The 27,178-nt window shown below is 60.9% G+C and overlaps 1 protein-coding gene across 1 annotated transcript in view; it reads left to right on the top strand.

Moving 5' to 3' along the window:
* Window positions 1-27,178, top strand: part of LOC105700323 (cytoplasmic polyadenylation element-binding protein 2) — a 61,183-nt gene that overhangs the window by 15,810 nt on the left and 18,195 nt on the right. The window contains exon 3 of the mRNA XM_012426066.2: window positions 20,171-20,221. Coding sequence (XP_012281489.1) covers window positions 20,171-20,221 — 51 coding nt within the window. The remainder of the gene's footprint in view (window positions 1-20,170; window positions 20,222-27,178) is intronic.

Below are 27,178 nucleotides of genomic sequence, written 5' to 3' on the forward strand. Positions count from 1 at the left end.
CTCGCGTCGTTGTTTCGGATCCTCTTTGCCGATTCAGCGAGGCGGGTGCACGGAGGATTGCATTCATTCACCTCTAGACGCGGTAATGATGCGTGCGCGGGTGCGGCTCGTCGCGCGAGACGCGACGCGTCGAGTAGCTGCTCCCTCTCGGCTGGCGACACGCGCGGGAACCGACGCGGAATGGAAGAGAGAGACGCGTTACCCCGCGGGGAGCGCGAGAGAGAGGGTCGATCGAGGCGCCTTGGCGTCTGGGACCGGTCGGTCGAGGCGCCGCGACGTCTGGGCCCGGTCCGGGCGCCGCGGCGTCTGGCCCAGAGAGGGCTCCGAAAGGGACCCTCGACGACGCGCCAGGGCGGGGTCCGTCCCCCCTTCGCCTTCTCCCGGAGACGCTCGATTTCGCGCTCCTTCGACGCGGGCGTCGCGGGGCAGGGGACGCTGAAAGACTCTTGCCGCGTTTCCGGCCCGGGATATTACGAGAGCGGCAGAGCGCCTTAACGCGCCTTATTAATGACCGCCCAGCCATTAGGCCTCCCTCTTTTTCTATTTCGTTTTCTTTCACCCCTTTCGGAATATTTACCTTCCCGAGGACGGCGTCACCGTCCATGGGAGCGAGCCGGGAATTAAATGGCGGGCCGTGCGAATTAATGGCCCTTTCCGGGGGAGAACTCACCCCTTCCGGGATTTCTTCCCCCCCGGGCACTCCGGGACGTAAGACGGATCTAATTAACCGAGATCGTTATATCCCGTGAGCGTTTTCCGCGCGGGCGCCCTGTAATAAACGAATCGGCGACGGGAGGGGGAGAACGACTTCACCCGAAGACGTATTAATTCGTATAGACGGTTTTGCTCGCCGCTGCGGTTCCGGAATAATCGTCCTCGGGGGAAGTATTCATTTGGCGAGCGTCGCCGTCCTCGAGGCGGCGAATTCGGCCGAGGGCCCTCGTCGGGCGGCGCGGAGCGACGTCTCCCACCTGCCCAGGTGTAACGAGGCCTCGTCTGCGGAGGTTTTCTGGGACTTTGAACGCGGGGGGAATTTTTACCGGTGGCCCTGCGCCACCTCGTCAAAGGGAAACCAAGGGGACTTGTTTGCGAGGCCTGAAAGCCGGGATCGTTACCGCGGAACGAGGTGCTCTCGCCGACGCGGCCGGACTCCGTCGCGTTTCTGCCCGGAACCGCCTACAAATTCGTCTACAAAGAAAGCCGCGGAAATCCTCGACGCGGAAATACGTCGAGGAATAACAAGGATTGCACGGGACGGATCCGATTATTTGCGAGCAGTTTTTAGTCGCTTCCCAGGCGAGCGAGAGAATTCCGGGCATATTTAGCCTATGATTGCGTCGATTGGCAAAGTTCCTTTGGCGGGGCAGAATTTGCATGCGTTTGCCGACCGGCTCCCACGCACAATGGGAATCTCGGCTCCGGCCTCGAAGACACGTCGCGTACGTGCGAACGCGTGACATTCTTCGGAAATAATCGAGTCGACCGGCGAGCGCTGAATCAGCGCCATTTTTCCCTTTCCGCAACCGCCGGCTCCTCGCGTCGCGGCCGTTCCTTTCCGACTTCCCGACCGGAAGTTGGTCGGTTATCGATAACGCCCGCTGAACGGAGAAACCGAGAAAAATTTGACGACGCGACCGAAGATGCCAATTCTCCGCTCGCGTCGATCTAGGAGTGGATTAGCGAAAACGGCCCGAAAACTGCGTGGCCGAGGTTGCGGGCCAATGCCGTTCCATTCGAGGCGCAAATTCTACTTCCGATTGGCCGCCCGGAAGGGCATCCGTCGAGGGTGCTCGGCAATGAAATTGCAATCGAAATTGGAGGCCGACGACCGATACCACCCCGGCGGGGGACGGGAAATGCCATGCTTAGACGTCGATTTCACCCCGGCCGATAATGGCCGCTGATAAGGTGTATAGAAATTGACGGAATGCAATTTGCCGGAAGTTCTTCGAAGTTCGCGCCGAGAGGGTTGAAAAAGAACGAAGTCGAGTTTGGCGGGGGGAGCGAAGTCGCTTCCTATAATGCGTTTACGTGCACCCTCCTCCACCCTGCCCTTTATTCCTCCCGCCCGACTCGACTGTAATTTTTTCTTTTCAGGGATAATTCGAGGAAGGAGCATTTCGTGAGTTTTAATTAATGGATGCGCCTTAATCCATGGGGTCTTTTTTTCCGTATCGACGGGTGAAATCGTGATGCCGGGGGTTTTGACGAATTGGCTGGCCTCGGCGATCGGCGCGCGTCGGTATTGTGACAAATTGGTACTCGAGATAATCGCGGTTACCGTCGAGAGCCGTTACTTTCCGAGTACTCGGTGATTACGCTCTCTCGTGACTACCGAGTCTCTCCTTGCACCGTTAACGGGCGTCGGTCGCGGCCTTTCCCGAGGTGTCCCTCCCCGAAGAGGAGTCGCCCTTCTGGCGTCGAATTACCGGAAGCGCCCTCGATCCTGGATTCGACGGAACCGAAAACATCCACTTCTGGGAGTCCGATGCAAGAGGGCGAACCCGGAGCATTGGCCGCAGGGGCCGTCGAACTTGGAAACGAAACGCGCCACGGAATTGAAATCGGCGTCCGCGGAAACGATCTTCTGAGCGGTTTCATTTCGACGCCCGGCGTCAGGGAGCGCTTTACTTTCTCGTTCGACTCCTCGACGAGCGACGAGGGACGTCGCCGGCGTCACCCCTGTCCCTCGTTTATCGTTTATGGTTCCCCGTTCCCGGTTTCTAGTTCATCCCCAGGGTAACGAGAATACGATTTCGACCCGTAGACGTCGTTTTTCGGCCTTCCGACCATCCTCGCCCTTGGCCATCGGGACAAAAACGCTCGAGTTGCGGAAATCCTCCCCTCGATTTCTCGCACGCGAGGATTCTCGATCGCGTAATCCTCGACTTTGGACACGCCGTGCGCACGTCGTTCGGGAAATCGGGGACGATTTGGGAGCTTCGGAAGGATTTTCCCTGGGAGTCGCGGCTGGGGGCGTCGACTTTTCTCCACACGCTAAGGAAAGTTGGCCGCGGTTCGGGGGCAAACGCCCCCCGAGTCCTGGCTCTGAAAGTTCCGAGGGGCGAGGGGAACACGGTTTTTCGAATCTGGACTCTCGCCACGAAACTCGGGGCTGTCCAAGTTTTCCGGGGGAAAATTGTCCGCGCTCTGCGGGGAATTTTCCCCCCTTACTCGTCCTTCTCGCTCGCCGGCTCCGGGAGGGGTCGGTAACTTGGAATTCGATATGAAACCCCGGGAAAAGAGATGCCCGAGGGGTCGTCGACAGGGGTTGTAGCCGGGGAGAGTCACCGCAACGCGGCTTCTGCGAGGAGGAAACTCTTGGACCGACCCGGAGGAGAGAAATTCTTTCCCTTCTCCGAAAACGACCGGCCATCGGTCGGTCCTCGACGCCGATTTTTTTCCATAGTAATAATGTTAATAAATGAAAGTTACATCGTTTATGGCAGAAAAGTCGGCGTCGATTTTGCCGGTACGCGTGCAATCAGCCTAATCGTCGTAGTCTCTCCCCATGCACTTGTCTCGCTTCCTCGGAAAGTTCGAGGGGTAAGACTGTGTTTTTTCCTGAGTGCAGGTAATGGGAGACTCGGGTTCGTAATTGGGCCTTAAAGGTGGACCCGAGGCACAATTACTCCGGTACAATGTCGAGGCACAATGCGCCGCGACGACGCGCAAAGTGTCGTCGCGACGGCATTGTCGACGAGTCGCTGCCAAGTTTTGTCATTTCGACTAGGGGTGCGTACCTGCCTTTGGTATCGGGGAAGGAATTCTAAGAGAAGGCGACATAAATCGGTCGGCCTCGAAAAGACGGGTCTCGAAGGACCGTACTTCGATTTAGCGGATTACTAAAGCTGCCGTCGAAATTGAACCTAATTAATTGTGCCCATCGCTGCATGGAGCTCGATGGGCGAGGGTGGTTCGAGGATCGCCTTCCGGCTCGGCGACTTCGGTCCCATGCGCTCGACTGTGAAGAAAACTCGAGCAATTAGGTTTTTTTGGTTAATTACAGCCCAATTACGGTCCTTGTCCTCTCGGTCCGATGGCAGCGTCGGAAAAGCTTGCGACCTCCCTCGTACGCGTTTTTCCTCCTTTTTTCCCTTCGTTCTCTACGGCAGTAATTAGCTCGATACGCTCATTACTTTATTTATGCATTACACGGGTATTTGCCCCCGGATTCGTTAAGCATCGGCTGGAACCTCGATTCGTCGCGCGTTTCCGGCGCAAAGCGTCGCGAGGAATCGGACGAAGCGAGAAGGAAAAGAGAGGGAGAATCCTTCTCCTCCCGATCCGACCGATCAAAAACGTCGGAAACACATCGGAACGAGATTCGCCGATCGACCCCTGCGGCGTCGCGACGCGAAAGGGGGGGCGTCGGGAAATCCGCGCTCGTTAAAGCAACTCGCGAGCAATCGAAACGGGCGTCGATTGGACGGGGGGCTGCTCGAGTCCGGGGTGGAGGCGTCGTCAAATTAATCCCGCCGAAGAGGCGTCGCGACGCCGCCGAGAGAGGAGGCCCGGCTCGCGTCGCGTTTCTGGATAATTAGCGGGTCGAGGGTGGCGGTGATCCGACTTTACGGCCATTCTCGAGATCGACGGGCCTTCTTCGAGGTCGGAGGTCGGAGTTTCGCGAGTCGGTCCGTTCCCAGGACACGCCCTTCGTAATCCTCCGGAGCGGCGAGATCTTTATTTCTCCGGGTCCCTTAGGCGTGCGCGGTCGCTATCGGGGTCAGAGAGGGAATCCCTCCGAGGGAGGAGGAAGCCCGGGGCTCGTCGATCACCCTCGGATCCATCGGCAACGTCATTTCCGCGGGTTCGGGGGGAAGTCGGAGCTGGGCGCGATGAACGTTGGCCCCCTTTTCCGGCCGGCCCTGATCTCGTTTCGACGTCCCTGGACTCGAGTCTGCGCGCTTAGAAAATTTTCCTTATTTCCGAGAGTTCGACGGATAAAAGGCGCGCGCAGGAGGTACCAATTGGCGTCGCGACGGCGGTGGGACTGTCAATGCCGCTCGCGGTGTTCGAGTTAACGAGAGAGCGCGGAACGATCCGACCGGACGGTTCATTTAGCGGCCGAATGCGACGAGGCAGCGTCGAAAAGACCGAGAGAGAGGAGAGGAGAGAGAGAGAGAAAAAAAAAACCACGCGACACGGCGATCCGCTCGGACGATGCACTAACGTATGCGGCACGATTCGCTTTAGATCGTCGGGCACGAGCGGCGCCCGCTCGCTCGCTCTATCCTTGGATTTATGTAAGACTTGGCTCGTTCCTCGGTAATTTGTTAGGCTTCCAGACGCGGCCGCCTATCCGTCGGCGAAGGCTAGCCGAGCGATCGCCTATCGCGACCGATTCGGGCCCGATCTCGAGATAGGACCGGAAGGTCCGGAGAAAAATCCCTCCGCGACGAGATGAGGATCGTAGAGGCCCCGAGGACCAAAACCCTGTCGCTTTTCAGGCCCGGATTCGGCTTAAACCGAACGTCGGCCGATTCGGCGAGGGTGGTCGCCGTTCCCGAAGTGAAATTTCACGTTTTCGAAAGAAAAAGCGTGTCCTCGATTCTTACGATGTGCGGCTCGAAATTCGGTCGATCGACCCATCGAACCCGGGAAAAGGGAGTCCGCCCTCGCGAAAATCCCCGTTAAAAGGCGTTATCGATGCGCTCCGGCCATAAACCATATTGCACCGAGCGCGGCCGAGAGCGCGCGGATTAAAAGCCGCAGATAGCGCCCCGCGAGCGCATCGTCCGCCGACTCTCGTAACTCTTCCTTATCACTTTTTGGGCGTGTTTCCACCTATCGCGCCGGCCCTCTTATCGGGCGCGATGCCTTCCCTCGATACCGGGGACCGATATTTCCCGCAGCGGCCCAGAAAATTCGGCATCGTTGGCCCGACTTCGAGGCCGGGAGCGGATTCGGACCGATCGATCCGAGCGGCGAATCCGGGTCATCCGGCGGCCGGTCAGGTTCAGAAAACCGGGTAACGCGCCAAGGCTCGACAATGCCGGGATTGCGTAACGTCGCGGCGTACTCGTCGCGGTGCGCGTAGTTTCGCTATCGCGCTACCGGGCTTCCCTCCCGTCCCCTCGCCGCCGATAAGCGGTGCCGGCGATAAGCGCCGACGTCGGCCACCTACCCGATCCGGTCGTTCCCTCGCCGACCGGTGGCCGGAGCCGGCAACTCGCCCGGAGGAGTTAAGGGGACGTCCAGGGGACTTCCGATGGGCCAATCCTTCGTGAAACTTTTCTCCGCATTGGGTCTACCGAATCGTTTCGAACCTTGCAACGGGAATACGGAGGCTGGAAGGAAAGTCCTGACCCCATGAAATTTAATTTTTCATGAAGAATTTTTAAAATATCTATAAGCAAATTAAAAAAAAAAAATTGAAATTTCCCGGGGTCAGCCTCTATATTCGCATCGTAAAGTCGAAAAGTTTATCGCGGACTTGAATGTTCGCCTTAAGAAGCTCCGGAGGAGGTGCGGAAGGAAAACGCGCCTCGTTGGGGGAATTGGGTCGACGTCGCGATAAGGAGCACGCGTCGGTATCGGGGCGACGCAGGTGGCGCGGGCGTTGCGTCATGGAAACGACTCGGGGGAAAGCGAGCGAGATTCGGCGGCGGACGCCGCGACGTCTCCGCCGGAAGCGCCGCCCGACTCCGGGGAATATTTCCGCCGGTAGGTGGGTCGGCCCGTTTGCGCGGCTCGGTCGGCGTTCTTACGTAACGGGTGTGCGTCACGACGCGCACACCATCGCCGCGTCGACACGTACTCGGCCCGGTGTCGCAATTCGCACTAATAATTGTGTCGCTTAACCTTGGACGCCGATTAAAGCGTACTCGGCGTATCGGAGCGCATAGGTACGCCGGAGAGCGTCCCTACGCTCGTCGACGAATAACCGGTCGGTTACGTCGCGACGCGGTAACGCGATTACGTTCCTCCGTCCGTCGATGCGCGCCTCTCGAATCCGCTTCCTCGCGCGCGCGCACGCGCGGTGCCGCCCGTCCGGGACTCGCCTTCCTTGCCCCCCTCGAGCCTAGGAATTATGGACGAGGGGCTCCTCTCGTTACACCGGCACCCGCGGGACCGTGCCGAGGTGTGCGGAAACTCGCACGAGCTCGGCCGGCCGCCCGCACGCACGCGCCCTCGAGCCCGCGTCCGCGGGTTAACGCACGGCGGGCTCGGAGAGACTCGCAGGAGTGAATCATATTTTTGTCCCCGCCACCGTAGGGATTACGCGCCGCGACGCCTGGTGCGCACGAAAGTGCGTGAGCCTAGCCTCCGGAAACCGGAAGCGAGCGCCGTCCCTTTCGGGCGAGACCTCGTAGAGTCGACGGCGCGACCCCTTCGACCGAATCTCGGAGGTTTGACGATCGATGCCGGTCGAAAATCGGAAATTCCCCCGGCGTCTCGACGAGGAGCGATTCGTTTCGAAAGGGGAAAAAACGAGGCCCGAATTCCGAAATCGCGCTCGCGAGCCGGCGAAAGCGGCCCGCAAAGAAGAGAAAATCTCGCGGAATATCGAGAATCCCCAGAGGAAGGTATCGAATCCCGGGGTCGGAGGTCGAAATCCGGGATAACGAGGAGGTAATCCCGGGTTGGCGAGGAAAATATGCGCTAAATCAGCGGTAACCGCTTTCGCGGCCGCGTCCTTGGCACCGCACCCACCAACACCGGGATTTATCCGACTCGCGGATAAAACGCGGACGCGGCGCGTCCGCGCGATTTCCTGATTGCTCCCCGTCGACCTATCCACGGGTCTAAATAGATAACGCGGAACGCGCGGGTGGCGAGTATCGATCGCCGTCCGGGTATAAATGGCCGCGAATCGGACGTCGCCGACGATCCTGCCAAGGATGGGTGCGTCGAAACGTTTCGGGGTTACCGATTCACGGGGCAGCCTATCGAGTCGATTGCACCCATAAATGGGCCCGTTTCCGTCTACGCGGAATCCGGAGTGCGGCTCGTATTTTCGAGGACTCCTCGCGATAATTCGCCGTGGCCCGATTAGCTATCGGCGCTGATAGCGCCTCTCCGGCGAATTCCAGCCGAATTTCGGGCCGATCGACGCATCCGGGTACAGGGTACTCGGCGATCGTCCCCGAGAGGAATACTCCGAGGAAGCGGGCAGAGAAAAGCGGGGTCGAGCTCCTCGAGCGCGTTTTCGGGGAGCTCGTCCACCCGAGCCGAAGAGCCGATCGCGATTCGGAGCGGCCAAGAGGGTGCGTGCCGGCGTGCACGGGACACGCATGGGGCGTGCACAGCCGAGGGAGCACGGAAATTCGGGGGTTCTCTCGGGGTTATCGGCCTCGGCGCTATTCTCAACTCCACCCAGCGCCGATTGATCCCCTGCCTCGTGCGACCGAGGCGTTTCGACATTCCCCGAGCAAAACGTTCTCGCTCGGAGTTATGAAAAACTTTGTCGCCTTTCGTAAGCACCGACGTCACCGGAATTTCGAGGCGAAAGTCGGGCCCGAGGTGAGAATCGTTTCGAGCCGTCGCGTTCCCTCGAGTCCGCCGTCCGCGTCTTTCGGACCGACGTCGAGGGTCAGGTTTCCCTGGGAAATTTTTCCATGGCGGTTGCGAAACGAAAATCGTATACCCAGGGTGGTTCCTTTTCCCTGGAGAGTGGCAACCCTGGCGCGTACTCTCGGCCAGGGGCCTTAGGTAGTTCCGTGCGGTACCGATGTCCCGTCGTCCCCGCACACTCGCGTCTCGATGGGCGCGTTCGCGAGAGTGTGCGCGATCCCCGTTTTAGCTCCGTCACCCACGGTTACGTGCTCGGCTCGCCTCCCTTCCTCTCGCTCTCTCCGGGCCGGCACGCACATGCGTAACCGGGTCTTCTATCTTTTTTACCGGCCGCCCCCCTGCGGCCGACCGCGACTCGACCGAGGGCCGTATCCTCTCACGGAGACGCCCTCGCCGGCGAAACGCGCACCCCCGATCGCGTGCGTCTCTTCCGCACGCAAAGGGGAGTCCGACCCTCGCCTCGGAGGGCCCCGCATTTCGGACGTTTCCTATTTTCGACGACCCGAGCCGTGGGCCTCGAGACGAACGCGTCGCCACCGCGGGGAAGGGACGGGGTTCGGGATTATTTTTAGTCATCGCGGCTCGAAGGGCGGAACGAACCCCGGCCCTCGGGCCTGGCTCGACGGAGACCAACGGGGGGAATTTTTCTACTGAAAAAACCCGAAAGATTCGAAGGAGGTAAACGCGAAGACGTCCCGCGGGGCTTAGGACGCGGTCCGAGCGGCGAAGCGGACTCTCGGCGGATAAAAATAGCCGAGGCGACGTCGTTCCGCGTTTGGGCGTGCACGGAAACGAGAGCAGGAGGAAAACGTTCGATGCGCCTCGAGCGCCGAGGGGGAGAGAAGGACGCAACTGGGCGGCGCGTTTTCCCGGGGCACCCCGGTGACTCGGCGAGTTGAACGACCTCGGACCCGATTTCCTCGGTGCGCGTCCTAGAGAGCAATTTCCCCCGGAGGGTGCCCTCCCCCCTAGCGAAAGTTCCACCCTAGAGGAGAGCGCGTGGCCAAAATCGAATCGGTCGTTCCCGGCAGGGGCGCGTCCCCCGCGGCGCACGGTCCTGCCCGCCCGGACTCGGCTCGGCTCGGTCCGACTCGGGCGGGCTCGGGCGGGCTCGGGCGGGCTCGGGCGGGCTCGGGCAGGCTCGACCGCGCTCGGCGGCGCGGCCCTCTCCCCGCGCCGCCCGGCCGGCGGCGCTTCCTCCCACGCCCGGGGGCCGGGGACCGCCGCTCGGCGGCCATTCCTCTACCGAGCTCCGAGCAGCGCGCGTCGATCCGAGTTTAGAGTCGCGTTCGCGCGCGCGCGAGACAGAGCGAGGACGCGCGACCGAGAGAGAAGAGGAGGAGGCGAGACCACGCCTCGACGAGGCGACCGAGCCGGAGCTCCCGGCCGCGAGGACGACCGCGGCCCGATGACACCTCCCCTCGGCGCGGACCCGCGGCTGTCCGCCGCCGGCGAGTAGCGCGCCCGGGCGCGCTCGGGCGCGGAGTGCCAGTGCAGGAGGAGGGCCGCCCCGAGGAACCTCACCATGTTCCGGGCCTACGGAACCGCTCCCGCCGAGCCGCCCGCCGCCGGCGACCTCGTCTCCTGGATCACGCCGTTCTTCAATAAAGGTGCGAAACGGTTCTTTTCCCCGAGTCACGTGGGCCCGAGGAATCGCCTCTTGCCCCCGGGATAGCGCTCGGCCCTCCGAGGGGGGAACTGCGCAGCTCGCGGGGTCGGGTGGGTGGTTCCCTGGAACGTTCTTCGCTTCGAGCCACGTGACGCGCAGTTGCTCGGTCGTCCCTTTAACCCCCCAGTGACCTCCCCGACGCATCTCGTCTCATCTCGTATCCGTTTGTTTTGAACGCGTCTCCTCCTGGGCACGACTCCCCTCGGAATGATCGAGCTATCGGGAGTCTGCGTATTCGGGGGGCATCGGGCAATTAGTCACGGTCGGAGGTTTGGACGAAACGTTCGGGCCCGGATCGGACGGCAGATAGGTGTCTCTGGTCCTCGGACCGACGGTTAGGCAGGACGTAGAGAGAGAGAGAGAGAAGGAGAGACGCAATGCAGACGCAATACGGGGTGACCGCGACTCCGAGGCCGAGCCGTCGCTCTGACGCGACGCGGACCGACCACGTGACCGGCGCGGAGAGGGGGCAGACCGCGAGCAGACGAGGAAAGCGCGGAGGGGGCCTCGTTACGTATTAAGGACCCAGGGATGGGCCGGTGGCGGAGCTTTCGGATCGACTTCTCGACCGCTTTCGCTCTCGATCGATGGAATCGTTCGGGCGATCGAGGGTGAGACGAAAGGCGCTATTAATTAATTTCCTCTCCGCGCGGAGGCGCTAGGTAGGGGGGACGAGCGGCTTTGCCGCGAGCGATTCGATCCGACGAGAGATAGGCGAGGCAAATAACGAATTTAGGAACGGCTAATCGCTCGGTCGAGAAGGAGGATAATTCCTTCGATCGATTAGCCGCGACCTCTTCGAGGTCTCGAATCGACTTTGTAGTGATCGAGGCATCGATCGCTCGGCCGTTGCGAAAGGTCGGGCTGGGTCTTTGCAAAATAAAAAAACGAAAGTAATCGTTCGCCCTCTGGGGGAGGGGACGACTCCTCTTCCCCGGAAGCGCTGTCGCGTGGATTTCTCCGGTCCAAGGGGCCGGCGAGGGGGTCCGGGGGGAGGGTTTAAAGGGTTGACGGGAAGCAGGGGGACCGGTCGGTGACAGGTGCGCGCACCTGTGTGGGTTTGGGCGGATGCGCGCGCGCCGGTCCGCCCGGAGTGCCTTGACCCGGCCTGACCTGCGCAACCTCGCGCCCTAACGCCCCCTCCACCCGCCGCCGGTCTTCCTCTCCTCCGGTAGCCCATTTCCAGCCAGAGAGTCCGGGCCCCCCGTCGATCCCTCCCTTCCGCCGCTTCCCCTCGATCCCTTCGCCGTGGGAGGGATCCTCCGGGGGATAATCGATTTTTTTTTTTTATGGATTTCTCGTGGATCTTTAATGTTCCATCGCGCCAACTCGAGAGCGGGCCGATTGATCGCGTAAACCGCGTAAACCGCGCGGACGTTACGCCCCGGAATAGGAATTCCGTCGCTGGCGCAGTCGTTCGCCTCCTCGAGGCCGGATCGATCCCGGCCGGGACGTAAAACGTCGGACGGAAAATATAGAGGGGGACGAAATTATCGCGGGGCGACGTCGGCGATCCCGCTCCGCGACGGGGAGGCAGGGGAGATCGCCATCGTCGTCGTCGTCGTCGTCGTCGTCGTCGCCGCGACGCGCAATCGATAGCCTCGGCCCACGGCGTCGTTTGTATACCCTAGAACCCTGGGGAAGGGGGACTGATGGACAGAAGTGGGACGTGTTTCTCTTTCGAGGCGGAAAAGGGGTTGCACCCGCAGAGGGGTGCGCCAAGTCCCGGTGGAGGTTATTAACGATCCCCCGGGAGGCGGCCGAGTCGCGCCTCGTCTTTTCGAGACGCCCCTCGTCGGGTTGCGATTCCCTTGGCGTCGACTCGAGGAGGGGAGAGAACGGACAATTTTTCTTGACCCCGGGCGCGATTTATTCGCCTCGGGGATGATCCTAGTACCCTCCACGCGACGCGTGGACGTCACGGGACCTTACGGTGGATGCGGAATTTATCCTGGTGACTTTTAAGCGAGCGTCTCCCCCGCTGTCCCGAGGTGGTCGATACTTCCTCCTCGGCGGCCTCCGCGACGGTGGCGCCGCGGCGCCGCGCCGCATCGAGCTTCGATCCGCGGCTAATTACATTCGACGTTAATCGCCGTCCTAACGACTCGTTTACCGAGCGCTCGCTCTCGCCTTGTCGGGGAAATTAATCGTTTCCTCGGGAATAATTCGCGCGCGCTATCGATTGGTTCTCCCATTTGCTTGGGAAATCGGGAAAACTCGGAGCCGATCGAGCGGTCGATTCCGATCGATCCAAGCCCCCCCAGGATGATTTTAATTAACCAACGCCGACGCGTAATCGCATTCGGCGTTAACCACCTCGAAATTAATGGCCGACCCTCTCTCCGCGGAAGTTCCTTGGTTCGCGTTTACCCTCTTCCTCTCTCCCCCCCCGTGGACTTTTCATTAATTCCTGTAATTAGTGTCCCGCCGGGAGGAGACAAGCGGTATCGCTCGAGAGAAAAGAGAGGAGGAAAAAGTTAACCCCGGGACAATCAAAGGCACGGACACGCGGATCAGGTAATTACCGTAATTGCGTTGCTTTCTCCTCCTCTAACCGATGTTTCCCGAATTTCGCGGAGGGTAATCTCCCCCCACTCGACTAATTACGGATCTCGGTTATTACCTGTCGAAACCCTCGAGGTCGGCAACGACGAGACCTCCTGGGTGGTGTACCCCCCATGGTGCAACGAGTACCTCGGGGGGACGCGGAATCGATCGCGGCCCTTCGGCGGAAAAATCCTCGGAGCGGTAATTCCGCCGATCCCTCGGGAGGGACCGGTCCGACCTCGACCCTGGGGAATCCTCGTCCTCGTCCTCCTAGAGGGAGTATCCTCCGTCCAATTCCGCCCCCCGGGTGGGGCGTTATCGCCCGGCACCGATAAGCTATCGATTTTCGACGTTACCGCACCGAGCCGAGTTTCAACCGCGAGCCTCTCTCCCGCCGCGGCGAAAAGAGCCGAATTCCCGCTACGATTCCGGATGCGGTCCCCTTATCGGAAGGTCCGCGTTTCCCGAGGAAGGCATCCCCGGCTTAAGTACGGTTGCGGTTTATTGCCGCGAGGTTGGTGTTCACGGCACCCGGGGGTGTCGTTAGCTTACTCGATGGTACTCTCGCGCATTTGTCCAGTGCACGAGCGGTGCATTATCATCCGACGTGTCGTGCCCAAGACGCGTGTACGTATTACACGTTTCGCACGCGCCGGCCCGGGGGGAACGTGTTCGGAATGCGTATACAGGATATTATGTAAGCCGAGACGCATCGCCGATATGTAGCGTGTGGACAAATTACTGGCATTCTTCGAGTCGCGGCACGGATCGCGTTTCGCGGAAAAAACGCTCCTTCGAACTCGTTACGATCGAAGTTGCATTTTTTTTTCTTTCCCTCTCTCTCTCTCGTCGAGTATCAAGCGGCCCGGTACGCTTTCAATGGGGGGCGGGGAAATGTCGAAATAGGCCGGGGAAAATTGAGAAAAAATATCGACACGCGATGATCGCCGTGCTCTTTCGATCGGCCCCCACGACAATACCGCGAGCGGATTCTACGCGGGACGAAACCGTTTGGCGTGCACGCGAGTGCCGCGGATCGCAATGCGGTTTGGCAACGCGTCCTCGCGTTACCTGCTCGTCCTCGTTCTCGGGCTCCTCGCAGAAACGTCAGCGATGAAAGTGCACGGCCATGTGCAAAGGATACCTTTTCCGATTCCCTCGCGAGCGAGCTAGCTAGCTCCGTCCGTCTCTCTCTCTCTCTTTCGCGTTTTATCGACCCGAGGGCGACGTCGCTCCGCGGGCGCACCGCGCATCGACGCCGGGACGTCGTTTTTCCTCGGAGACTCGCGCGATTTCAAGGTCGACGGCCCGCAAGGCCTCGATTCGATTAACGCGAAGCCCTGCCGAAGACGCCTCTCCTTATCCGCAACGGTACGAGAGAGAGGAAAAAAAAAAAAAAAAAGAAAGTAATTCATCGAACCAATGAAGGGTGTTTCCTCGAACGGAACCGAGGGAAATACTTTTCTTCATTTATTCGGCTCGAATAAACCATAAGTAAATCGTGCACAATTTATTCCAGTTCGAGCGAAATTATTTGAATTATCGAGTTTATATCTCTTTGGTCGAATGAATTCCTTTTCCGCGGGGTAATCGCGTCCCGATGCTCGTACTCTGATGCTCTTCGATGACCCTTTGGTTTCTTTTTTTTTTTTTTTCCTTTGCCTGATCCGCGGAGTTTACTTTACCTCGACTAAGCGAGATCGGGTCGCGGTTTCACCGGGTCCGTCGCGCTCTAGAAAGGAATAGCGCCGCGACGCGACTCGCCGGTGCGACGCCGCAAGGCGGACCGATTCGGGTCTCTCGGCGTCATCGTCCGGGAGGGGCGAGGGGGAACGGAAATCGGAAAACTCGGTCCTGGGGGGTTTCAGGGAAAGGAGGATCGGTATCTCGGACGTGGTGGAGGGCGAAAGCCGGCGCAAGGATCTTCCTAACCGCGAAACGAGGCAAGTCGATTAATTAGAAAAATCGGTAAGACTCTTTTCGAACGGCGACATGCGAGATACGGCGCCCCGTATGCAACGCGTAGGCCCTCCGGGTGCAACGTGCAGCGCGTCGCATGCAAAGTGTAGCGCGCGTTCTCGAGGTCCTCCGACTTTATGCTCCGTTCGCGATAACTCCCCGTTTCGTCCCGGGTTACCCCAGGTCGGGGGCGTCGCGCTTCGCTGTACCTCGAATGCGGGGATACCTTCGGAGATACCCAGTTTTCACCCTCCACCGTCCGCGACTACCGATCGAGAGGATCCTCTCCGGAGGAAGGTCAGGGTAGAGACCGAGCTTACCCCGGGGACTCTCGATCGGCGATCCCCGGATCGTTCAAGGTTCGGGGAGAAGGTTCAGGTTTCGAATTCCCTTGGGGCTGCTGCGAGGAGGGCCATAGGGGGGTCCAAGGATGACGATAGAGGGAGAGAGAGTCCGAGGCGAGAGTTTACTCTCTGGTGGATTCGTCTCAATGGAAATTCCCCGTGGTAGTATGCGCAGTCTTTTACTCCGGGGCAGTCAATGGTTACGTCAATAGAGCGGTTATCGAGTTATTTTCGTATCGCGGTCCGCCGCGGGAGGGAGCGAGAGGGCCAGAGGGAGGGGAAGAGAGAGAGAGAGAGAGTTATCGCGGTCGAGGTGTAGCCGGCAGGTAGGGGGCCACGCATGTCAACTGGAGGGCATTCAACTATCGATCGCTCGTTCCCGGCCACCCTTTGCGAGGAGGGAGCCGCCCCCCCTCGCCGGTCGCGCGCACGCGCGCTGACACCTTCTCGATCCCCCTCCCCGCGGCAGAAAAAGGGGCGAACCCCCGCGAGATCCGGACGAAATTCGGGGTCCTCCGTTCCTCGAAAGAGTCCTTCTCCCTCTTTCCGGCGCGTCTCTTTTCGCCCCCCCGGCGTGGGTTGGGGATAGGGGGACGAGAGGCCCGAGGAGGGGGGCCACGTGTGCGGGTCAGCTGATCGACTGCACACGTGTCCCTTTCCGGCCACTCCGGCCGCCATGACGCTCCTCGAAAACGACGCTGCTGGCCGCCCCTGCGGGTTTTAAACCGGGGCCGTTTAAATCCTCTCCCCATTTTTTCGGCCAACGGGGAGGCGATTACGGAATCGTCGATCCAGGGGATGGCGAGGTCGAACGGACTCGACGCTTCCGGGCGTTGCGGAAGAAACGCGTCGCCGGATGCGTGGAACGCGTCGTCCGAGAATAAACGAGCTTGCCTCGGATCGCGGAGCGTGGCTCCGGGTGCAGAGCCCGGTGCAGGGCCGAGTGCAGTGCCGAGTGCATCCGTCTCCTCTGCCTGCCTGCGCGTCCACGTAACGCGCGATGACGCGCGCCGACGCCGGTAAAGACGGGAATAGAACTCGAACGATGGCGAGACGCCGATCGCTGCGCACTTTCCTGGGATATCCCGGGCAGCGTCGAGCCTCGAGTCGACGGTGGATCGAAAAATTGCGTGCCGTCGAAATCGGTATGAGATTCGCGGAGGCGATCGAGGACGTTCCGAAGCTCGATCGATAGGTCGTCCTCCCGGAGGCGGAGGCCGGTTCCGGGGCGGAACGGTCGCACTGGGAACGATCGGAAGATCGGGGAGCCAGCCACCGTGGCGTCTTTTTCTCCCTAGAGAAAACGTCGGCGGTCGCGCAGCCGTGACGACGTCGCCGTTCTTTTCCCGGTCGTTTCCTCATCGGGCTCCCGAGTCCTCGAGAGCGCCCGGCCGATTTCGACCGGAGAGAGAGATCGCCCATAACGCTTTCTCCGCGAGAACCGACCGGCGAAAAACGCTGATCCGGGGCCCCGGACCGTTTTTCCGCCCGGCGGACGTCGACTCCTCGATGCGGGGAGAACGACCCCGACCCCTCGCCGGTTTCCTAGGGACGAGCTCGATTCGGAACGACGTCCAGGTCGAACCCACATTTTTTTTTTTTCTCTCCGCCGCTAACGAGGATCTCGATCGACGGCCTCCGAAGATCTCTCGCTTCCTCTAGAGTCGAACGGGGTCGCTTTCGGACGACTCGCGCGAAATCGGGGTCCTTCTCGATTTTGCTCCTCGTCGACGCCCGCCGTTCGGTGGTAACTCTCGACGCCGTCGCGTTATCGCGACGCGTCGCGATTCGTCGGTGATAGCCGACTATCGGTTGCCCCGATCTCGACTCCGAAGTCGCCGCGAGTAGCGGGATCGTCGTCCTCCCGGAGAGGAGAGGCGACCTCCTCCTCGTCTCGCTTCACCTCTCGGCGTGGGAACGCGACCGGACGGCCCGGACTCGTCCCCGGGACCTCGGGGCCCCGGCGTAGAAATTGGGCGTCGACCCAAGGTGTAATATCGCGCAATCGAGGCGCCGGGTTTACCCTCCTCGGAGAGGAAGAACCGGGCCGAGGTGCATCGACCGGGCGCCTCGTAAGTGCAGCGGGGAGTAACGAGTAACGAGTAACGAGTAACGACAGATGCTAGCCGAGGAGCCTGGCCGGCTGCTGGGATGATTTGCAATCCCGCTGCCGTTCTCCGGGCACTTGCCTCCGCGGGGCGACGGGCTTTACGGTTACCCTGGACGCTTCCTAATATTTTCTTTCTTTTCCTCCTTATCCTTTTTTATCGCCCGGATTTTTCCCTCGTCGTAAGCGACTTCCGATAAGGGAGGGGACATCTCCCGCCGATCTTTGCCTCGATCCCCCGACGCCTTTCGCGAAACCATCGAGGACTTTCGTCCGAAGTGTTTTTCGCTGTCGCGCTTATTTCGGGCCGATAATTGGCTCCGTCTTGCCGGGGGTCTTAACCCATTTGAGCGACCTTTCCCGTGGACGCGCCGCTCGACCGGTGCACCGGACCCGAGCTATTAATACGAGAGCGGGCCAGGCCACGTGCCATCTTCGGCAGCGATCCTTCTTAAATCGAACCCCGCCCGTGAGTCATCGGGGCTTTGGACGAAAACTGAGCCGCCGACGTCGCCTCACCGTGAACGAGTCCGAAGAAAAAGACACCCCGGAGGGAATCCGACCGGTCGCCGATTTTATCTCCGAGGGATCCTCCCTGGATCGGTGCCAATTGACCTCGCCCTCGGGATCGACGATCGAGACCGATCTCGCCGTACCTACGCGGACGTGGTCTACTTCGCCGTGAAAACGCGTCCGCTTCGATCGGACCGCGAGGGGACTCCTCCGGCCGGAAATAACGCTCCGGAAAATAGCATCGTCGCGGCAAAGAGGCCGTGACGCGACAAGCGGACGTTCGGAAGTGGACGCGGTTTTATTCGGGGGGTCGTTGGAATTATCCATGAGGGGCACGTAGGTCTACTAAGGAATTTTCTACGATCGTCTTTGCGTGGGTCTACGCCTACCGTCATTTTTTCCCGCGGCGTTTGCGTTTCTCGAGTTCGTCTGGGATTTTTTTCCCGCACCCAGGAGGTCGAAAAACGCCCGACGAGGTCGGCATCCGAAGGCCTCTCATCGCGAAGCCTTGCAACTTGCGTCGTAGCGTCGAATTGGGCGTCGCCGACGCCTCGACGCCGCGGGACCAATTAACGCCCGCGAGGCTTCGCAGGTGATTCGGCGTCGATTCGCGAGTCGGCGGACGATCCGTAGCGGCGGGAAATCGGGCAAAAACGCCGACCGCCAGGATGAAAGTGGAAGACCGGTGCCACTCCGTGTCGGCCGCGCGGATTTAGCGCCAAATCGATCGGCAATGGCGGGGCGGGTGAAAGCGTTAGATAACTCCTGCCGGGAGGTGGAGGGACCGGTGGACTATTAGCCGCTCGGATTGCCGAAACTCCGCCGATCGCGGCCGCCCCGGCGGACGCCGGTCCTCGGAGACGTCGCGGCGGCGATGCGGCTAGCTGCACCGCGGATGCGCGCATTAACCCATTTAGCGGCGCGTTGCGTGGACGCGGCCGCACGCGGAACTCCTCTCCGAGTGGGTGCGGCCGAATCCCAGGCGAATCCTGGCCCCCCGTCGAGAAGAGTCCTCGGAGTCTCCCGGAACGAGCGGGAGCGGCGAAACCGCGCGCGCAGCGTTATCGAGCTCCCAATATTTGTCGATAACTCGCGCGGAATGCGGCCGCGGGAATGGCCAAGTCGGCGGATTCGCGAGCATCCCCGCGGAAATTGGGTCGCGTACTCCCGAGGAGTGGCATCGATTCGCGGCGGCTTTCCTTCCCCCGTCTCCCCCGCCCCGCGGAAAATTGGGTCGCGGAGGGGTCGCGATTCCGCGCCCGTTCCGCGACTCCGATCGAATCCGTCGATCCTAGGCCCTAGGAACTCGGGATTCGGTCATCGTCCGGCGCCCATCCGATCCGATCGCCGGACGTCCCGGATCCCGTCACGCTTCGCTCTACGGCGTCTTCGCCACGGTCTTTCCGCCATAGAAACCGCCTCGGGAGAAAACCCGGTAGCAACGAATCGGAACGGGGAATCCGGGGAGATCCGAACGGTCCTCGACCGCTTCTTCCGTCGATCTTATTCTCCGCGAAAGGAGCGAGATCCGGAAAAATGATTTTCCTCGCCGAGCCCTCGGTTCTTGCGGGACGCCGGGATCGATGGATCGCGGGATCGGTTTTTGGATCGATCGGACCGCGGTCGAGATATCGCAGCCGGAATCGGGGGGGTCACGCTCGGCGGGAGCGATCTCCAGTTGACGTTTCACTTTTTTCCCCAGCCTCCACTTCGGGGACTTTCTCGCGACATCCGCGTTTCCACGGATTATACCGTTCCCGGCGATCCGGCGCTAGGCGTTCGTTAATCGTCGACGTAAGCGTCGTTACGCGATATATCTCGGTTTAACGACTTCTCTCGACGGAGGCCTCGTCGCAGGTGCGCGTCGAGGGAAACCGCGAAAGTCCGGGAGTGCCCTTTAAGGAACTCGTCTCGGCGCCGGGATCGCGCAATCGCTTCCGAGACATCGGAGCGGCCTTCCCGGACCCGGAAACTTCGATTATCGGTGACTTCCTCGTCGATCGCGCTCGGCGTCGAATTTTCCGAAGATCGATCCTCGACTCGCGACCGCGAGGAAATTCCCGACGATCGATCGGCGAGACGGGGAACGTATCGAAGGAAAGAATCGAGGCGACTCGACTCGCTCGACGGGTCTAAATGTCAATGTTTACCCACACGCGGCGCGAAGAGGCGCGGATCGCGATTGCCGAGGTCGGGGGTCGGCCGGGTCATGGGAACGTCGGCGAGCCCGGCGAGGCATCCGGAGAAGGGGCCGGGGATTTAATCGGTTCGGGGCACCTGCGACGCGGAAATATGCGGAAAATTGGCGGATTCTTGCGGAATCCGCCTTTCGACCCCTCCTGTTAACTCTACGACCTCTCAGGTCGCGCGTTCGGTCCGTCCGGACGGCGACTCGTGCGTCGGCTTTACGGCACGGGGCATCGGTCGGGCAGACCAGCGTTTCGTATAGATTAGTTATCAACCGGAAATCACTTCCCGACGTGTAGGTAAACGATTTGTGCATTTGTGTTGCAGGGTTCATAAACTGCAACGCCAACTCGCTACAGTCCCTGGCGCAGCTCCACGGTGAGTTCCACGATCGTTCTCTCTCTCTCTCGGTTCTCCCGCTCGAGGGGAACCGATCTTGCCGCGTTTTCCGCGTCCGACCGCGCGGCGAGAACTTGGGACCGATTTCCGCGACCGCCGCTAATTGAATTTCGAGGCGAACGAACGGCGACGCCTGCCACCGTTAACCCGCAGGAATTCCAGAATTTCTGTCCCCGGTTCGGAGCTCGATCGAACGGTCGGCGGGATCGCGGCGGAAAAATCGGGGAAAACGCCGGCGCCCGGATAGGCCGCGAGCGGAGGCGATGCGGGCAGCCGCCGCGTCCTCGCCGCTCCCGGAAAGAGAGAAAGCCTCTTAATTAGAATCTATAGTTGCATAACGGTTAAGTAAGAAGAATACCTTCCGGCTCGGTGGAACCGTCGTCCGCGGCCGTTCCGCCGCCGTCGCCCTCCGCGGGGACGCGTCCTCCCCGCTCGCTCCTTGTAATTCGACGGGAGGGACCGGCGCCGGTCCGAGGGTCGGAGAACCTGGAAGGACCGTTTCGACTCGTTCCGATTCGTTTCAATTAGGAACGGAGGTCGGTCTCCTCCCGACTCGACGACCTCCGTCGGGACGCCGTCCGCGTCGTTCGCGTAATCCGAGATTAAAGGCTCCGTCCCGAGGATTTCGTGGCCTCGGACCGTGCCGGCCGCCCTAACGACGCCCCGACGACGCCGCGGAGACGCCGCCGGACGTCGGGCCGTGACTCCAATTCCGAGCGACGCTCTCTCGCTGCTAGATTTCCCTCGCGGCCACGAAAAAGGGACTCCGCCATTAATTGTCTCGCCTTCCACGCGCGGAACGCCGACGGTGCTCTCCGTCTCGGGGGTCGACGCCCCGCTGAAAAAAAAACCTCCTCCCGAAGAAGGCGTCGCGACGCGTCTTTCCCCGATTCGCCGAACTTTTTCGAGTGTTCGACGCACCTCGCGGTCCGTCGACGAGGAAACGACCGTCTCGACGGAAAGTTTTCCGATCCCTCGCGATCTCCCGCGGTTCGTTGTACTTTTTATATCTCCCATCTTTTCGCGATATATTGCGGAAAAACGCGGATGCCCCCTTCCCTCGGGTTTCTTGTATGTACGTAAAATTAGTATATCGGGCCCGAAGAACACTTCCGGGAGAAATATAAAATGGTAAGATTTCGTTTAACGGTGCGTGGTCCAAGGCGCGAACCGAGTGGCGGGCTCGCGCTAACGACTCGCTTCGCCCGTAGCCGCGAATCGCGTTAGGCCGGTGTTAAAACTCGCCTCGGACGACGAGCGAGCGGCCGAGTCCGCTCCACTGATCCTTCTCTTCTCTTTCTTCTCGCCCCTGGCCCCGGTGATAGATATATTCATAGGGGGACCGAAGACCGGGACGGCGCCGCGTTGCATATTCAGCGGATGCAGATTTCCCGCGGACCGCAGCCGGCGAAACGATGCGTTAATTAGTTGGCCTTTCGACGGAGGCCGGAGAGACCGGCCCGTAAATCGGAGGCGCGTCTCGGGAGATATCCCCGGCGGATTCTTCCTTCGGGTTCCCTTTCCCCCCTTTTCCCCGTTTCCGGGGCTTTTCCGCGAGACGGATGCCCGGGCATTTTTCTCTCGGCGGGCCGATACCGCGCGCGGGAAAGCCTCGAGCTTTTCCCCGGGCTTTAATTCGGATTTACGGTGGGAATTTATCGCGGCTTTTCCGCCGACCTCCGGGTTTCCGATTTCTCTCGACCGCGACGTACGTGTTTCGGTGGCGGACGCGAAGGTTTCCACGTTTCCGCTGCACCTTGTACCGGATTCTTCGGATCCTTGGCGGAGTTTCCAATCCGCGGAGGTTCCGAGGACGAAAGGAGCGGTTCCGCTGGATTCTCCCCGCGTTTTGACGCAACCCGCGTCGATTACCTCGCCGGCGGGGCGGATTAAACGCAATCGCGGGACCTCTCTTTCCGCAGGTGCGATCGCCCGGCCGGGGATAGGCGAGCCGCCGTAATCGGATCGGATCCGATGAATCCGTAGCTACTCGTCGTAACCGTATACCCCGGTTTGGACCGCGATGTCGGCCACGTCGGTCGGGGATCCGGGGCTCTCTAGAAACGCGGGATTCCGAGTTCTCTCCTGCTCAGGTCGCGGGCAATGGCGATTCCGCGTCTCGCTAAGGCTTAAGGATCTCCCGAATATCGACCGCTCTCCTCTCCCTGACCTGCCTCGAGCTCCTCGGGGCCGACGAACCTCCTCGAGTTACGGCTCTCGAGATGCTTGGCGAATTCCCCGGGCGCGATCCGCCGCGCGGTTTCCGTCCGCCTCGATATCGACGCCGGCGCGTATAATTTTTCCATCGGACCCGCGTTGCGTCGGAGTCGCGTCGAGTTGCTCGGCATTGCACGCGACGGCTCTTAGTTTTGCTTGCACAAGACTTTCGAAAGGTCAGCGGTGCACCGGGCGTCGAATTCTCTTTCTCCCGGGCCTTTATGTCTCCCGTGGCGATATTAATTGTGCTTTCACTACGTGATTACCGACGATCCGCGCGCACTCCCGAAGGCTCCTCGAGACAAGAGTCCGCCACCCTTCGAGTCCGATTTTCGGGTGGCGTCGATTTTTTTACCGCGACCTCCGAATCCGGCCGCCTCGCTCGACTTTCGCTCCGGCCCGCCGAAAACAACGGCTCGACCGAATAATTCCGCCGCGAAAGAAACTCCCTCTCTTCCTCTAAGGCCGATTTTACTTTCGGCCGCTCGCTTTCGGTGCCAGCTCCGGATCCGGCCGCCTCGCGTCATTTTCTATTCCGACCGGTCGCCGACACCTCGGCTTTCTCGGGCGTCCCTCTTGCTCGCGTTACCTCGCTTCTTTCCCGTACTTTTCTTGTCCCCGCGGTTTCATCTCCGCGGTGTCTTCTGTCCACCGACCGCGAAAAGACGATCCGGTCCCGAGGGGAACCGGTGTTTCGGAAATCCGTGCCCGGCCGGGCCGGTCCGGCCATCCGGCACATCCGGGCAGGTGCCCTTCCCGGATCCGGCAGGGGAACGGAAGCGGCGACGCCGACACCCTCGAGACGCGCGCTCGTTAATTTCCGGCATTTCCTTTTTCCCTTTCCCGTATCGCTCGTGCCTCTTCTCTGCCCCCTGAGCCTTTAATAAGCCCCATAATTACGAATTTTTACAATTTGACCCGTCGCCGGAATATTCGCCCCGGCGAGACGGTCCGAGGAAAACGCGCCAAAGTGTCGCCCGAGGGTGGCGGTTTTAATTGCGCCCCTTCCGCGGCGGCGGTTTCCGCGATATTATTATTAGCACCGTTATCGTTATCACCGGCGGTATCAACGTTGGCGCGGGCTGTTTATTTATATTCCTTATAATTATAAATATAATTATAATAACGATTATAAGGGCGACGCGGGCGCTCCGGGGCGCTTGCCGGTCGCGAGCCGCGTCGTTAAAAACGTCCCCGGGGTTAATTAATCGTCGGCCCGTTAATTAATGCTCCCTTTCAATCGGGACCAAGATTCTTTCCCACTCCAGAGGTCGCGGGGCGCCGCGACGCCTCGACCTCGAGGGTCGACCTCCTCGCCGAGGTTTCCTCTCGAGGTCGGAGGCGTTAATTGGGCTCCGGAGGGAGGACCGCGGATCTCCGGCCGACGGCGACGATCTTCCTTCCGCCCGGGGGAACGACTCTCGACGGCACGTGGACCGCGAGGTGCTCCGGTTCCGCGGCTTCTTCTCAACGTCCGTATCCTTGTATCGGGACATAAAAGGGGGAGGAAAAAAAAGAAAAGAAAGGAAAAGAAAAGAGAGACGAGGGTATGTCGCAACCGGTAGCCGCAGGGTCAAGAACTCCTTAAGTGCGCCGGCCGGCGGGGTCCGCGCGAGATTCCCGCGAGTCCGGTTTCCTCGTCGTCGCTTTCTATTGGCCGGACCCATTTGCGGGCCCGTCCAGGTATTTCTTTCCCTCGGGCCAGCCCGAGGAGCCTTTCAGGCTCTTTCCGGAGATATATTCCGGCTTTCCTCGCAAACGAGCCGTCCCGGGCTCCTCGAGCAACGACCGCCGGGGCGCCGGTCCCCGTCTCCGGAGATTCGCGTCTTCCGTTAATCGGGCGAATCGAGTTAACGCGTCGTCGTCGTCGGCTAGACGCCCTCTTCTCGTTCTTTCGAGCCCCCCGACCGCGCCGGGGGAGTCGTTCCCGTTCCGGGATCCGAGTTCGGCGAGATTCATGGGGATTGCCGCCGTAAACCGGGAACCGCCGCGGGGGGTCGTCGACTTTTCCGCCCCGGTTCCGTTCGGTACTCGCGGGGCGATTAATAAGGAAGGAGGTAGCTTTTTCCATCGGTGTCGGGACCCGGGAGGTCGCGGGGGGAGGGTTCCACTCGTCCGCGGGAGTGCCGAACCTCCCCCGTGGGGTCGTACCTCTCCTTCCTCTCCCGGCCCGGGAGATATCTCACGTTCGTGCCTCGAACTCGACGTGACTTCCCCGGAGTCACGTACGAGGAAGCACTAAAGACCACGGCACTTTGGTGCTTCGGTGCTTTAGTGCCTTGGCGCTTGGCTCTACCCGCGAGGCACGTACGACGCGGCCGCGGCTCCTCCTCGCCGCGCGAATTCGCGGCTCTCGTTTTTTTCGCTTCTTCTTCTTCCTCTCCTTTTTTTTTCTCTCTTCATTTTCCCTACCTCGCCGAGTCGAGGAGCCCGACGCCCTCGGACGCGCCTGCGGAAAACGCTCCGCGGGTTACGGTTAAGTTCCAATGGAAGAAAAACGGCGCGGCTCGCAGTCGCGCCTTCAGGGTGACGACGGTTTCCGGATGGACGCCCGTCGCCGAATTGTTGCCTCGGTATTAATTATTCCAATTTATCGCCACCTTCGACGGCTGGCGCGGCCGTAAAGCCGACGAGCGGCGTCGCGGAGCATCGACCGGCAGGAGGGGGTACGGCTCGAGGATCGATCTCTCGAATTCCCCGACACCCGAACTCGAAGTATCCGCCGAAGGAGTTTAGAACGGAGTATATTAGCCTTGCCCCGTAAATTGACGGGGGTGGGTGGGTGGGGATTTCTTTTTCCGCCAGCGGCGAGGGGAAAGGTTTAAGTAAAAGGCGCTTACACAACCTCGAGGCTAAGTCGCTTACGGACGCTCGCGGCGGGCTCTGGGAACCTCTCTAAAAGGGCACCGCGACGTTGCGTAGTAATATTTGAAGGTAACCCGTTCTCTTCGTCCCCCCGCCCCCTCGTTAGCGGGGTCGTCCGCCCCCGAGCTACTTAGCGGGGAGGAAACAGGCCGCGACTTCCGCCAGTCCCCAGGAAGAGGAACCGATGGAAAAGGGTGGGACGGCGGACGCGACCTTAAGTCGAACGGGGAGATTAGGACATCACGAGGGGGGGTGTTCGCCCCCTCGCGGGAATCCTTGAGGCGGACCGTGAGTTATCTGAAATTAAATCGGTCGCCGAAACAGGGCGGCCCCACGCGACGCGGGGGCTTTTCCATGGGCGCGCTGGCCCCGAGGGGGTGAGTTTCGTCTTTCGTGATCCGACGGTTATTATATTCCCCTTCCTCCCCTTCGCCCCGGCGTCGCGATTATTCGGATAATACTCGGCGCCTCGGGGTGCAAATTGGATCGGCCATGGGGAGGGAAGGGGCCGAATGCCGGGGCACCCCGACGTCACGGGACGCACCTGTGCGCCAGGGGGATCGATCGTCTCGAGGAACCCCCGAGATCCCCCTCTCGATATATGCACCCGACTCTGGGGTTCCGAGGCCCCCTACCTCCCCCCGTGCACCCCTCGTGCGTTCCCGGAAGCGATGCCGATCTCGCGGACGCGTGCTCCCGCGTTCTCGTAAAAAGTCCACTCCCTGCCACCCTTGGGGGGCCCCCTCGACGTCTCCCGAGGAAACGACGCCGATAACGATCCTTGCCATCGGTTCACCGGCCGAACGGAGTTACGGCGCGAAGTTTTCTCGTGGGTACTTCGCGTCGCCGAATTCCACCCTCGGTCTTATTTCTTACTTATGGCCTCACCCGGGGGAAATTCGTAACCCCCCCTAGATGGACCGCCGGGGCTCCCTTTTACGCCCGAGTGCGCCGTTTCGCGTTTCACCCCGAGTGCACTCCGTGTTCTCGGACGATCCCCCTGGAATTCGGCAACGTCCCGAAGGATCGCCCCGACTTTCCACGTCGATTCTTCCCTCCGGATGACCGGGGGAAGGGGTTCGGCGTCGTTTCCCATCCGCATCGACTCCATCTGGACCCGGGGCGCGCGCCTCGGTCCTGCAGTGGGTTAACGATGCCCCCGTTCCCCTCCACCCGGAGGCCCTCCCCACTCCCGGGAGAGAACTTCCCCGCCCAGGACTTTTCCGGGGAGCACATGACACCCTCGCGTCGTCCACGTGCCCCACGGGGGGCGGGGGCTGCGAAAGGGCATTCACCCCCGGCGAGCGCGCGCACCCCGCGAGTGCTCCGGTATTTCGAGTCGGATTCGACCGTGACTCTTTGGGGGATTTGGGGGAAAAGCCCCCTTTCGGCGCCCGACCCCGTCGTATTTTTCCCCCGTCCTTGGCAAGGGGACCGACCTCTTCCCCCTTCTCTCCTCTCCGGAATAATGACGGAACGCGACCCGTGGTCGATCTCCGCCCTCGGGGCGCGAGTCGGCGGTATTTCCGAGAGCGAGAAATCCGCGACCGGGGGACCCCCCGCGGAATGCCCGCGCCGTTGCGTGCACTCTCGTCGTAGAACGTCGGGGACGCCGGCGACGCGGAGGGCGAGGGCGAGTCGGCTACCTGTAATATTGATCCAAGCCAACCAACCCCCCCGTTCCGTTGGTGCTAGGGGATGTTTCATAACTGTCGGCGGGTGCTCAAATGAAAACGTCGGGCGTCGCCGAACACCCCGGCGATCCGGAGTAAATCAATCGGCCGACGCGTGGGCGGGAGAAATTGGCCCGAAGGATCCGTAAATTCGGAAGGACGACGCCGGAGGGAAAACCAG

Source organism: Orussus abietinus, unplaced genomic scaffold (genome assembly GCF_000612105.2).
Source record: "Orussus abietinus isolate OABI.00-Male unplaced genomic scaffold, Oabi_2.0 scaffold18, whole genome shotgun sequence".
NCBI lineage: Eukaryota > Metazoa > Arthropoda > Insecta > Hymenoptera > Orussidae > Orussus > Orussus abietinus.